General features: G+C 52.6%; 1 protein-coding gene across 1 annotated transcript in view; it reads left to right on the forward strand.

Annotated features, from left to right (window-relative positions):
• Positions 1 to 13,765: 13,765 nt before the first annotated feature.
• Positions 13,766 to 14,362, forward strand: part of PDXK (pyridoxal kinase) — a 31,404-nt gene continuing 30,807 nt past the window's right edge. Inside the window, exon 1 of the mRNA XM_079767183.1 lies at positions 13,766 to 14,018. Within this exon, the coding sequence (XP_079623309.1) occupies positions 13,932 to 14,018 (87 nt within the window). The 5' untranslated portion in view covers positions 13,766 to 13,931. The remainder of the gene's footprint in view (positions 14,019 to 14,362) is intronic.

Consider the following 14,362-nt stretch of genomic DNA (forward strand, 5'->3'; position numbering starts at 1 on the left):
ATGACTGTCAGTGTGCATAAAAATATGCCTCTCGGGGAACTGCTCAGTGCAGCAGGGGTGGGAGGTGTTGGCGCTGTTGTGAGAGTTTGAAAACAGACTGTTCCGGCGCCTGTCCTTCTCATGTGTTCACTACACGGAGCCAGTGGGTGGCTGCTGGGGCAATCTCCTCGGGAAGGGGGAGCAGACACTCGCTGCCAGACCTAAAGCACGGGCCTCGGCCTGTGAGGACGATGCGGAGGTGCCATTGTCCTGGGTGCCTCCCCAGCTCATCCCAGACCGCTGCCAGGTGTTGAGGGCACAGTGGAACAGGAAGCCCCGCCCCCCCATTCATATGTCCTGACCCCCGTGTCCCTATTGGGACCACACAGCACTACATCACCTGGATGCACCTGTATTCGTCCGTCCCTCTAACAAGGGGCGTTGAGTTTTCTATCTCAGATGTAGTTCCAACATTGCTCTTTAGAGAGAGAAACATCGATCTTTTGTCCAACTTATTTATGTGTTCATTGGTTGCTTCTTGTATGTGCCCTGACAGGATCGAACCTGCAACCTTGGTGTATTGAGACTAACCAACTGAGCTACCCGGCCAGGGCTCCTCTGTCTAGTTCTCTGTCTTTTCACCCCTCTTCACGGGGCCTCACCAGGGCCCCCTTCCTAAGGTACTATAGGGATCAGGGAGCAACCCTGTCCTGAGGGTTTGGGGGTTAGGGCAGAGGTTACTTCACCTTTCCTCCCTCCACAAGCCTGAAGCACACTGGAAAGGGCATTTTTCAGAGTGACCATCTCTGGCTTTCTCCCCATCTCTGCACCTGCAGCTCAGCCTTCCGCTATCAGCTGGCTCCCGCTCCCCCGCCGCCCCACTTCTCGCCCCACAGCACTGCCTTTGGCTGCTTGGAGCCCCCATGGCTGTCCCCCTCTTTCCACATGCACTCACTTGGTGATCTCCGAGAACAGCTTTACACGTGACAGGAGCCACCCTCCTAAGAAGACTGCTTCTCCCTGCGTGCACGGACTGTGTCCTCTACACCAGCGGTCGCCAACCTTTCGGACCTCATGGACCACCAGTGCTCCGTGGACCACCGTTTGGAGACCGCTGCTCTACACCACTCAGCAAACGCTACACCCCTGCTGTGCCAGGCATCGTCCTGGAGGACGATGCAAAGGCAGGGGTCGGCAGACACAAGCCGTGCCCTGATGTAGTGGGGACGATAAACAGGTGACCGTGTGCTTGTCAGCAGGGGACAGGAGCTCCAGATGGGAAAGCAGCCCAGGAAGAAGGCAGGGATGCCGTCGGCTCTGGCACTGTCAAACGTGACACCGCACCCCCCACCCCCCGCCCCGGAGAGCTGGACAACTAGGTGCAGATTGCGCTCAGACTTGGCAAACACGGTCTCCTTTTAAGTTTCTACTGAACTTCCAAGTACAAAGAAGTATAGAGACAATTGGGAAACGGTTGCTAGTTTTATTCAGTGTTGGAAAGGATATTAAATTGAAGCCGTATTTTAATGTTTATGTTTTTTCTTAATTTACCTGGCTGCTGGCAAGGGCTGTTTGTTTACAAGAAGGCGGCATTTGAGCAGACACCAAAAGAGGTTGAAAAGTGAGTCGGGTGTATGTGGAGAAAGCATTGCAAGCAGCAGGGGCATGTGAAGAACAGCAAGGAGGAGTGGGGCCTCCAGGTGGCAGTGCAGGGGGCTCAGGGAACCCAACTGTCCCCATAGAGGACATCTGACATGCTGGTCAGGATTACATTCAGAGTCTCTAGGGATTGGTCAAAGGGCTACAACAGACTGAGAAGCATTTATTCAACAAAATCTACAGGAGCTGAGTAAGACTAGCAGGAGGCTGACATGAGCCTGAGCTGCAGCCCTGCGCCCATGGTTCTGCCTCCCACAACTACTTCAGTGGGCTCCGTGCCCGTGGCAGTTCCCACCCCACCCCCATCTCCATGGCCAGGGTGGGCGGGGGGAGCTGTTCCACCTAGATCAGCAACCAAAGTAACATTTACCTTCAAGCTTCCACAGATACGGAGGGAGAGCCGGGAGGGTCCAGAGGCTGGTGCGGGCTGGTGTAGGCATTATGGAGGACGCACCTTCTAAAACTCAGACGGGGGGGCAGGGGAGGGGGCAGCTGTGGGACTCGGAACAAAAGCCCATGTCTCTCCAGGCCCTGGGAGGTGCAGGAGCTCCTCCCAGGAGAGCCTTCTCTTCTGCCAGGTTCTGCAATTGACAGATGTCCCCACAGCTTCCCGGGAGGGAAATGTAATGAGCTCCTATACACAGAGGAGGCAACAAGGCTTGGAGAAGCCAGACCCTCCCCAGGCCTCACGGCTTGTACATGCCTGAGCAGGGGTCAGATTCCAGCTCCCCGGATCTGCAGAGCCCCGGCTCTGACCTACCTCCACCCACCAAGCCCTGGCCCCACCGGGCTGTACATGTGCTTCTCGAGGTTTGGGCACTGGCCAGCAGCAGGGCACCTCCGGAGCAGGTTAGGGATGCAGAATCTTAGCCCCTCAGAGCCACGGATCAGCACCTGCATTTTGCCTGCACGTGCAAGCTGGTCGCAGACCTGCAGCCTTTCACAGAGGCCTCCACACAGAACAATCCTCAGTAAGTATTTGCTGCATCAAATTTACTCCAGTTGAAGAAACAAAACCAAGGGGTTTTCCTTTGATGGACATCCTTGAGACCCAAGCTGGAGAAACTCCCACCAGACCCCTGGGCCTCAGCCTTTAACTTTCTTTTTTTATTATTATTTTTAATTGAATTTATTGGGGTGACATTGATTAATAAAAATATATGGGTTTCATGTATACAATTTTATAATATAAGAGGCCTAGTGCACGAAATTCATGCTCTTGGGGGGATCCCTCAGCCCATCCTGTGCCCTCTCGCAGTCCGGGAGCCCTCAGGGATGTCCGACTGCCAAGGGCCTAAGCCGGCAGTCGGAGGAGGCAGGAGAGGCTCCTGCCACCGCCACTGTGCTCACCAGCCATGAGCCTGGCTTCTGGCTGAGCGGCGCTCTCCCTGTGGGAGCACACTGACCACCAGGGGGCAGCTCCTGTGTTGAGCATTTGCCCCCTGGTGGTCGTCAGTGCTTGTCATAGCAACTGGTCATTCAGCAGTACGGTCGATTTGCATGTTAGCCTTTTATTATATAGGATTATCTATACATTGTACTGTGTGTTCACCACCCCGAGTCAAGTCTCCTTCTGTCACCATTTATCCCCCCTTTACCCTGTCCTCCCTCCTCCATCCCCTTTCCCTCTGGTAATCACCACACTGTTGTCTGTCTATGAGCCTTTAACTTTCAGAACATACGTGAGAGCAGAACACACTGCACCCAAACACCCACAGACCGACTCGAGTGAACTGGTGCCCTGCATCTGGATTATATATTCTTTTGACTGAACCATCTCAGAGTCAGTCATGGACAACATGACATTTCATTCCCACACACTCCAGCCAACATTGCCAAAGAGTGACCTCTATAAGCACTTCATCGTAGTCACACAATTTCCCCAGTCATCCCCAAATATTTTTCTTAACCAGAAAGTAACCGAGGATCCCACGTTGCACTTGTTTGTAGTGACTCGAGTTTCTCTTATTCTAGAACCTCCCTTATTTTTTCTCATGACATTGCATTTTTGAAGAGTGACTCTAACCTTGACCCTGCAGCGCTCAGGTTGGCTGTGGTCACTCTGGGGATGGTCCAGCAAGGGTTGTGACCTTTCCACTGATCACAGTGACCCGAGTACAGAAAGTGCTGGCCATCTGACCCCAGCCGTGCTGAGCTGGGCCAGGCCTCAGAGCAACGGGCTGGTTGCCACGATAGCTCCAACCTCAGCTTTCCAGCTTTCTCAGCAAGCTGGGATGGGGAGGGACTTTTTCCAGCTCCAGGCAGGCGGTTTCTCCCTCCCAGTGTCAGGCCTGAACCTCCTGAAGCGCAGGCTTGTTTTCCTCGAGGCCTGGGCCCTGGACAGCCCAGGCCCAGCACAGGGGCCAGCCAAGTGTGTCTCCAGGGAAACAACCCAAGGTGGCCAGTTCTCACTTGGCCAGGAGCCAAACCCGGCACTGTGGGGACAGGGGACCCCACAGGCATCATCTCCCCGGAGGTGCTGACTCTTCTCACACACAGTTATCCTCTAACTTTTGTCTCAAAATTGTGGATCTACCAAGGACCGAGGAGGTCATTCTGGGGTTAGCAGTCAGGCAGCCAACATGCAGTGGGCTTGAGCAGTGAATGGCAGAACCCTGGGGTAAACTTTGTTACTTTACCAATGCCCCAACTAAATATCACTTTTCTATAAATGAAGCATAAGCCAAGTCAAAGTTTTGTTTAACAGCATGAATGCAGGAAAATGACTCGGCTTACATCTGTTCTCTGAGCCTGCAAACCTGTGGGAGCCAGGTCTAAACCCTGTGATGCGAATGTTCCATGGTGACCTGCTGGGGTTCAGAGGGTGGAGAACACGCAGCTGCCTCCCCGAGGCGCCTGGCCACGTGCACCTGGCAGCGGGAATCGGAGAACCCCACGCTCCTGCCACCTCCACACTCACTCTCTGGAGAAAGGCACCTGGGGTGCCCGGAAAGTGCCAGGCACTGGGGCAGGCACAGGCATGAAAGGCAACAGGTCCTGGACAAGAGGCCCTGAGAGATAGAAGCAACCAGCGCTGCTTCCGCAGAAAATCAACCCAACCGCAAGTGTAAGCGCAGGAAAACACGGGTGAGATCAATGTCAACAATAAATTCCATTTACCCCACCTATTACCATTTCAACATGTAACCAACCTAAAAAATGATTAGATGTTTTGCAGCCTTTTTTCATAGTGAGTCTGGGAAACCCAGTGTGTATTTCATGCTAAAGGCACAGGTCACTTGGGACCAGCCCTGTTCCAGCACTGGGATGCCACGCGTGTCTCCACGCCATGGCGGCTCTGCATCCAAAGATGAGAGGAAGTTTGCCCAGAGGACAAGTGGGAGCGCCTTACAGCCAAAGGCAAGGTGAGGACCTTGAGGAGGGTTTGGACTCCCCTGAGGACACTTCAAGGATCTCTGAAGGAAGAGCTTCAGGCAGACTGAGCCGAGGCTGGTGGGCCGGCAGCAGGCAAAGGACATGCCGGATGCAGGAGAGGGGGAGGGGCGGGGCGGGGCGGGGCAGGGGGAGGTAGAGGCAGGTTTCTGGCTGACTGAGGAGGTCCAGGATAACAGGAAAGCAAGGCAGGTGACTCCCATGGAGTGACCCCTGCTCTCTGCCAAGTTCTCTGGTGTGTGTTCTCTCCCAGGCCACCTTTTCCCTCCTTCCAAGAAGAGCTGGGAGCTGGGCAGCATGCAGGCCTTGTCCTCACTCCACTTAGGAATCCGACTGGCCTTCCACTTGGTCTTCAGCTGCCCAGCCTGGCTGAGGAACAGGACAGCCTCAAGGTGGAGCTGGAGAGAAGTGGCAGGTGAGGGCTTCCAGTGGGGGCCCACTTAAAGGGCCAGCTTCTAGAGCTGATCACACTGCAGTGCCCTCTGACCTTCCTTTTTGAACATCTGCCAGAAGAGGGGTGTCTCCAGGGGCCATGAGGACTGACCTGGCCTGGGATCCAAGAGGGCGGGGGACTGGGGCTTCGGGGAGGAGTCAAGACAGACCCTGTTCTCAGAGGGCCTAGGCTCTCGTTTATTCCCGGAGAGGCTGTGTACCCCTCCCCTGTGGATGGTAAGTGCATTTCCCTTTTAGGGAGCAGGTCACACTGGGTGCGTGAATGCAGCCAGCAGGAGCCAAGGAACTGAGTTCCAGGCACCTGCCTTTTCACCGTTTTCACCGTGGTCCCGCCTCCGTGGTTACCAAGGGCTCTGACAGGCCTTTTGTTCGGGACTCGCTGCCTCACTGAACCCACTCTAAAAGTGGCTGCAGTTCTGCCTGGCATTAGTCACTGCCTGGTGACTCAGGCTCTGGTTCGTCAATCTTTAAATCCTATCATTATTTCTCAGCTCAGGGTTTTAAGAGTAAATGCTGAAAATATCCCCCTCTGGCAGCTCCTGGATTTGAGCCTCATCTTGTAGGCACTTTCCTTCTCCCGGGAGCCTTTGATGGCTGTCACAGCCCACAAACGTCACACGGGCTCTAGCGACGGTGAAGGCAGTGGGCTGACACTCATGTGTTTCCCTAATAACTGACTTTCTGTTAAAGAGACGTTGCCTTTTTTTTCTCCATAAGCAATTCTGGCGATGCTATTTGTTTTAACACCGTTGAGCCAGCAAGTTTATCTTAAATGAAAGATAAGGTGCTGAAATCTGCTGATAAAAATGCTGAAAGAACGGGGACTGAGATGGGAATTCGGGTGCGTTGATGTGATTGAGGAAGGAAAGGGCATCTGAGCTGCTCCAATCGGATCAGTAACCAAGGAACCGTCCACTCCTAACCAAGGCCGTCCTGCAGGGCTGGCCGAGTGTATTTCCAACAGCTCCAATTAAGTGGAAGGCAGTACCTGTTCTACATCCTGATAAATATGTAGAAATAATCGCCTTCAGACCCCTTCCCATGACTCCTGGCTCCAGGTGCTTGAGGCCCCTACCTTAACTGAACATTCTCCCCACCTGATATAAAACTCAGTCCTTGAATGTACAAGATGTCCCCAAAACTGTATACACACTTGGCCCTGTCTGTGGTGAGAGCGTTGGCCTGCGGACTGAAGGGTCCCGAGTTTAATTCCGGTCAAGGGCACATGCCCGAGTGTGGGCTCCATCCCCAGTAGGGGGCAGCCAATCGATGATTATCTCTCATCATTGAGGTTTCTATCTCTCCCTCCCTCTCCCTTCCTCTCTGAAATCAATAAAAATCTATTTTTTAAAAAAAGTCAATATAATGCTCTGACTATAACATAAGGAGAAATACATGTATAATAACATCAACTGGGTTTTGACATGTACATGCCTGGGCACGGGGCTGTGCTTGGGCTGACTAGCAGAGTCACTGCAGCAGTGAGAAAAGCCAGGGACACACCGAAAGGACCGCTCAGACCCCGTCAGGCGTTGCCGTTGGAAATGTGATTTTATGAAAGGCTGAACAGCGCCAGGTAAAGGTCAGAGCAAATCAAAGTATAATCTTCTGTCAATTTGCATGGTTTGAACTCCTGGAACATTATATTAAAGCCATGCAAAAAAATGCCTCTGTGCTTGCATTAGTCAGCTCCGGCGGCCGTGACAAATTCCACAGACAGGGCCCTTCAACCACGACTGCTCACAGTTACAGAGGCTGGAGGTCCGAGGTCGGGTGCCAGCATGGCGGACAGGTTCTGATGAGAGCTCACTTCCTGGTCTCTGTGTCCTCACTCTGGTGTCTCCTCCTATGAGGACATTAATCCCATCAGGTGAAGGCCCCACCCTTAACCCCATTTAACCGTAATTACTTCCTTGGTCCAAATGCTGGCCCAAGGGGGGCGGGAGGGGACGGTGAGGGCATGTGCCTGGGGTTAGGCCGGGGAAGGTCAATGGGGAATAAAAGGTGACATATTTGCAATACTTTAAACAAGAAAATAAAACTTAAAAAAAATGCTGCCACACTGGGGGTTAGGGCCTCAACATGTGGATGGCGGTGGGGGGGGGGGGGGGCGGGGAAGCGAGGGGGGGGGCACACAATTCAGTCCACAGCAGTGGTTTGGTGTAAAACACCTTAAGTTCTAGGTCGGGGTCATCATTAACAGGTTTTTACCCCCCTTGAATGAATGCCAGTTCTTTTTGTGCGAATCACCCCCGTACTTTGCTGGGTGGGAAGCCTGGCTCACCCAGAACACAAGCCACTAGAGCACCCTAACCCTGGGACAGTCAAAAGTGGGCAGAGACCCGTTCACCCCGAGCTGTGGTTAACCAACCGAGGGCCACTGTCCGTGGGAGGTCACGGGAGACCCTTTGTGGGGATGGCATGTGCTGGAGAGGATGCAGCTACAAATAGTTTCCTTTATATCTGTCCTCCTTGGGAATCACCGCGTCTCCTCAGTTGGTGGGGTCTTTGGGAAGATTCTCAGCTACGACATCTTCAAATACCGTTTCAACCCCATTCTCTCCACCTGGGCCTCTAACGACACATGCATTAGAACTTCCCTTATGTTCCAAGTGCTGTTTATGCTCTTTCTATGATTTTTTAAAAATTCAGTTTCTCTGTGGTTTACTTTGCTATTTCCTATTAATCACTCTTCCAGTTCACTCCTTCTGTCTGTGTTCAATCTCCCATCACACCCACCACTGCCTGGTTCATTTCAGATGTGTTTTTCTCCAGCGTCTCATACAGAGCTGGTAGGCGGTTCCCTGGCACACCTTCATACAAGTGCCATTTGACAAAATGCATCCAAATTCTTGGAAATGTGCCCGCCCGTTAATCCCCCAATCCCACTGCTAGAAACCTGACCTTCGGAGATAATTATGCAAGTGTGTGGGCTGTGTGCCAGAATGCACCCCCAGAGCTGCTCCTAACGCAGGAGGAGGTGCATCTCCCGTAGACCCAACTGCCAGCAGAGCTCCGCGAGGGGCTCCGTCCAGTCCAAGGACACAGCTCTTGCCCCAGTGTTGGAACAGAGCTCTGTATGCTGCCTTAGGTTTGGAGGCCATATTGTTAAAAAAAATGTCTGTGAACATTGGAGACGGATTCGCTACAAGCATGGAGAGTGAGCCGAGCTGAGAGGAGGAGCCATTTAGCTCCCTTTTCATGGGAACCCTGATCCCCAACCCCACCCGACCAGCCCTGCCTCAGCCAGTGGTGGTTAAATGAGACTCTACTGTAGTGAAACATCCATTAACTGAAAGAATCCACTCTTTAAATTCAGTTTTTATTTATGTTAGAGAGAGAGAAAGGGAGAGATAGAAACATCAGTGATGAGAATCATTGATCTGCTGCCTCCTGCACGCCCCCTATTGGGGATGGAGCCCACAACCCGGGTATGTGCCCTGACCGGAAATTGAACCATGACCTCCTGGTTCATAGGTCAATGCTCAACCACTGAGCCACACGGGTGGGGTTTTAGAAATAATTTTAATGAAAAAATGAACTTAAAAAAAAAAGTAAATTTTAATAGCAAATACACTGGCCACCCTTTATAATCCTAGTGTTGACTCAGGCATCCCAGACATCCCAGGTTGACATTCCATTTTGAACAGCTCTTCCCACCGGCGCCCCTTCTAGTTGCTGGATGGGAAGCTGCTTGATTCATGAATCGATTAATACAGCTAATTAGCTCTTCAAATTTACTCGGTTGAATTTTGTTTTTTGTTTTTTAACAAGATTGCCCAAACTTGTAGAGCATGTTTATGACTTTATTTGAGCCAAACTGACAACAATTGCTGGAAAGTATAAAATTCTAACGGCTGAGAATATGCTCTGGAAAAGGGCAGCTTTACAGCTTATTTTATGCATTAGAATCAAATGAGACCTAAGGAGGCTCACATGAAATCCATCGGTGTTAAAGTGGCAAGATGGGAGAAAGCAAAGCAGGGAACTCTCGGGGATTGGATCGAGAGTGGAATTAGGAGACACATACTTCTTTTACGTGGGTGGGTATGTGGTACGCGGTTAGACAGACTTGAGCAGAGCAAGGACCATGGATGGGCTGGGTACAGAAGGTCACTAGAGCGGACAGCCTTGTGTGCCTAGCAAAGGACAGTTGTAGGGTGGGACCTCACCCCCAGGGTGACCTTTCCCCCCCTAGCATATCACTGGTCATGTGGTTTGGAACCCCCCACCTTTCCTCCCTAGAGTTAACATCTAGGTCTCAGTTGTATTCAGCTCCAGGCCTTGAAAAGCAGCAAAGCAAGATAAGCAATGCCATGGCTGCCCTCAGGGTCAACTGCATTGACTAATGACCCCCTACCCGGTGCCGACCAATCATCAGTGGTGACCTAGACCCTGAAAGGACACACCTGGAAAGCTGCTGAATATTCGATTGAGATCTTCCCCTGGGACCTCCCCTAAAAGCTCCCCTAGGGCACCCTTAGGGCACGCTGGCCTTTCCCTTTCACCTGCCCCTCCCTATCCCCCCAGGTGCCTCAGCTTTACCTTCCCCACTTCAAGCTCCAAGGGCCCTTTGCCTCTATGACTTGTTTCCTAAGCCCACCTCTTCTACGAATTACTTCTGCCTCTGTAATTTTCCAAATAAATGTTCTCTTATCGTTTGGGTCTTGGCTCTGAAGTCTTTCCTAGCCACATCTCTAGTACCAAGGTTGCTGAACCCAGGTCCGGTCTGACCTCACAGGTCTAACAGCCAGTGCCGTTCCAGCCGCCTACAACAGGTATAAGATAGTTAACAATTAATATTTACTGCACGTAGAGATGATATTTGGGCAAGAAAATAACAATGAGGGGTTCCTCCTTGGTCTTGTGCTCTGGTGGTCTGGGGGGACATTGTGCCCTGAGGGGTCTTGAAAAAAAGGAGATTATTCTGACATTCCAAAGATATGCTATCTTGGATGCAAATAAATAATAGATTGTCTCACTTAAGATCAAGATTGACTTTGCCCGGCCAGCCTGGCTCGGTGGTTGAGTGTCGACCTATGAACCAGGAGGTCACGGTTCAGTTCCCAGTTAAGGCACATGCTGGCTCCATCCCCAGAGTGGGGCATGAGGGAGGCAGCCAATCGATGATTCTCTCTCATCATTGATGTTTCTCTCTCTCCCTCTCTGAAATCAATTTTTAAAAATGTACTTTTTAAAAAGATCAAGATTGACCTTTGTCAAGGAAGCTACAGGCCTAGGCTGTAACTATCACCATGACTTGCTTTTAGTTAAGAATTTTGTGTTGGATCACTCCTTGTTGTTACTTTCAGTCTCTCTTTTTATTTTACTTTATTTTATTTTATTTTATTTTATTTTATTTTATTTTATTTTATTTTATTTTATTTTATTTTATATTTTCAGTGTCTGAGTTTGTAGGGCCTGCCATGCTGGCCTCTCCTGAACTTGTCAGGTTTCGTATGTGGCCCCTTTTTCAACTGAAATGTTACAGGACAAAAGGGGTCCCTTTGCCGGTATGCATCAAAGCCCAGCAAGACACAAACAGTGGGAAGTAAGGGTTTATTTTTAGGAAGTGGCCCAGCCAGAGGAACACAGGTGAGCTAATGCTCAAAGACCTGGCTGCCAGGTGGCTCCCAGGGATGAGTTATGTAGAGGAAAAATCATGAATCATGGTGACTAGGCAGTCAGGGATGTGGTAGGATTATGGTCTCCACTGATTGGTCGGTGCTAGGGGGTACTGATCAGTGCATCTGGTCCTGATGCCAGCCAGGGTGTAGCTTCCTCTGGTTCCCCCTTTTCTGGGCCTGCAGCTGAAACACAACTGCGGCCTAAATGTTATCTCCAGTTTGACTGAAACTCTGTCTTTGTGGTCAAGGCACCCGAGGCTTTGTTCCTAAGATTATTTTATGCTGGTCAGAACCTCATTGTCCTGCCCTGGCTGGTGTGGCTCAGGGTTGGCCCATGCATCCAGAGGTCACCCTTTAGATTTGTGGTCTTTTTTAAAAAAATATATTTTTATTGATTTCAGAGAGGAAGGGAGAGGGAGAGAAAGAGAAACATCAATGATGAGAGAGTCCTGGTCTTATGGGCTGGATCCCGATCAATATTTTGCTCTCACATCAATATTTCTCTCCCTCTCTCTCCCACTGCTGTCCTCTCTCTCTAAAAATAATAAAAATATATATTTATTAAAAAAGAATCTTTGGGTGGTGGGCACACAGTGTAATATACAGATCTTGTAACATAGAAACCCACAACTGAAACCTGTATGTTCATGTTGACCAATGTCACCCTATAAGTATTCTCTCTTTACGGCGACCAGCAGGGCTAGAGAGCAGACTGAGTCCCTGAGTAGGGGTGGCTGGGGATTGAGAAAAAGAAAGAGACAGACACAGAGACAGTAGGGAAAGCTGGGACTGGGAGGAGGGAGGTGTGAGGGGGAGGGGGGGGGGGGAGAGACTGGTCTCAGATGGAGGGATAGTGACCCAGAGCTGGTGCGGCGCGTTTATTATATACACAACATGATTCCAGGAAGTTTTACTAGAGTTTAACACAAAGGAAATTATGTGAAATCATGGTTAAGGATCAAGCTGCAATTCTTCATTGTTGTGACTTCTTTGTAATTGTCACTCGTGGCTAAGCCCAGATAATTGTGTCCGTTCCTTGCACCTGGATGAACATAGATAATGAAACCCACCCCCTGGCACCTGAGCTACGGGTCAGGCTGACAACATACCTGCCTCTGGCACGGTATGTTTCTAGGATGTGGCTCTGCCAATGTCACTGGACTCAGCCGACAATCAGCTCATGTGCTTTCCCAGGCACTCTCTACATCACCCCAATTCATTTAATAAATTAAAAACCCACTTCATTGTCGTGAGGGAGGGCTTAATATTAAGGGAGTGGATGTGCAAGGGAGGAGGCAGATGAGCCAGGGTGCTGGATGAGGCCAGGGTGAATCAAAAGAAAAGGAGAAAAGATCATATTAAAGAAATGACGTTTCTTTGTGGTTACAACAGGATTCAGGGTGTTAATGTGAGAAATGGGTTTAGCACATAGTAAGTGCTCAATAAACGTTAGCTGTTATTAATCAACAATTATTAACTCCCTCTTCAAAACCTGAACAGCTATGGGATTAACCTTCTTCCTCATCATCCCAGCACTTGCTAGTCACTGCCTCCTCCTGCTTACCAGGCTAGAGTGGTCTCAACATGCTGCCTTGCGTCCCCACGAGGGTCCCAAATCTCCTCGTCTGATGGCCTGAAAGGGGGGTGAGGTGAGCAGGGCAAGCCTCCGCTGTGACCAGGATGACAGTGGGAGGTGAAGGGCAGAAGGGGGAAGGTGGGGCTGAGTCCCCACCCCATGGAAGACCGCTTTTGAAAGAGGAGACAGACCAAAACAAAACAAACAAAACAAAACAGCAAATAATTTTTTTTTTTTTAAGAAAGAGGAGACAGGGCATGGGTGGTGGGGTGGGCACTGGCCAATGGTCCAGCCAGGACACCCTGAGGCAGAGAGCCTGCGAAATGGCCAGGATTGAGGGCTGGGCGCCTTGGTGTCCCCAAGTGTCTCATGGCCTTGCGGATGTCTCCCCTAGTCAGCTCCTAGTCCCACGGGCAAGTGCGCCCCGGCGGGGTAGGGGCCCTGGGCCTGGGACCTTGGGTGTGGAGCTCATGGGTCCTCTCGCGGGTCTGCGTGGTGATACCAGGTGTGGATCGGACCCCGGTTCCGGGCCCTCCAGGGACCTCGGCGGAACTGTTGCCGCTGGAGCGGGAACCTGGCCCGCAAGTGCCGCGGGGCAGTCCGGTCACTCCCAGCCCCGCCCGCCTCCGCGGTCACCCTGCCCGCGCCATCTCTCGGGGAGCTGCGCCCGCGCGTTGCATGCGTGGCTGTTCCTGGCAGACGGGCCAGTGGTCCCGGGGCGCCCGGAGCGTGGGCCCGGAGGTCGGAGGCGGGGCACGAGCTAGCGGTCCGGATGAATGAGTCAATGAATGAATCGAGGACTCGAATGAATGGGCGCCGCCGCAGTGCCCTTCCTGGTAAAATTAAAAGGGCAAACCCAGCATTTTGGGGGGGTAGTTGCCCCCCTCTACGAGGCAGGAGCGCAGAGTGACGTCGGTCGCCTAGATCCGGAGCGGGGAGCTGGAAATAAGGAATGGCTGGGGGCAGGGTGGGAGTGCGGTTTCGATTTTTTCCTGTCCCGGGGGCGGGGCATGAGGGACAGGAGGGGCGGGGCCTGTTCATAGCCACGCCCCCGCTCCGCCCCGGCGCAGCGCAAGCCCCGCGGGTTTCCAGCCGCGCTGAGGTCACAGGCAGGCGGCCTGGCGTCCGAGCCGAGAGCCTGCGCCGAGCGGGGCCGGAGCGGAGCCCGAACCGAAGGAGAGCCCGAGCCCCTCTAGCAGGGAGAGGCCGCCGCGCACGGCCCCGCGCCCACCCTGCAGGCCGGCATGGAGGAGGAATGCCGGGTGCTCTCCATCCAGAGCCACGTCGTCCGCGGCTACGTGGGGAACCGGGCGGCCACGTTCCCGCTGCAGGTACGCTTACGTAACCCGCGGGGTCCCGCGAGCCGCCGCGCGGACCGAGGCGGGTGGCCACCGCCGGCCCGCGTGACCTTGGCCGGTCCCCGTCCGGCTAGGAGCGCCTGGTGGGTTCCTGCGGGTAGACCGGCTCCGGGGCGCCGAGTGCGGCGGAAGCCTCCGTGCTCGCCTCGCGCACCCGGCGGTTCCCACCCCTTCCCGCTGCCTGACCCCAGCAGACGGGTTCTCTGTGGGCGAGGAGATGCCGCGCCGTGGCCCGGACCCTGCCCCAAGGCGAATGAGACAGGGTGGGCAGGTGTTTGCAGTGCTCACCTGCCGGGAGCTGTGTTCTGTCTGCCCTT

The sequence above is a fragment of the Cnephaeus nilssonii genome (assembly GCF_951640355.1).
Source record: "Cnephaeus nilssonii genome assembly, chromosome: 3".
In the NCBI taxonomy this organism is placed as follows: Eukaryota; Metazoa; Chordata; class Mammalia; order Chiroptera; family Vespertilionidae; genus Cnephaeus; species Cnephaeus nilssonii.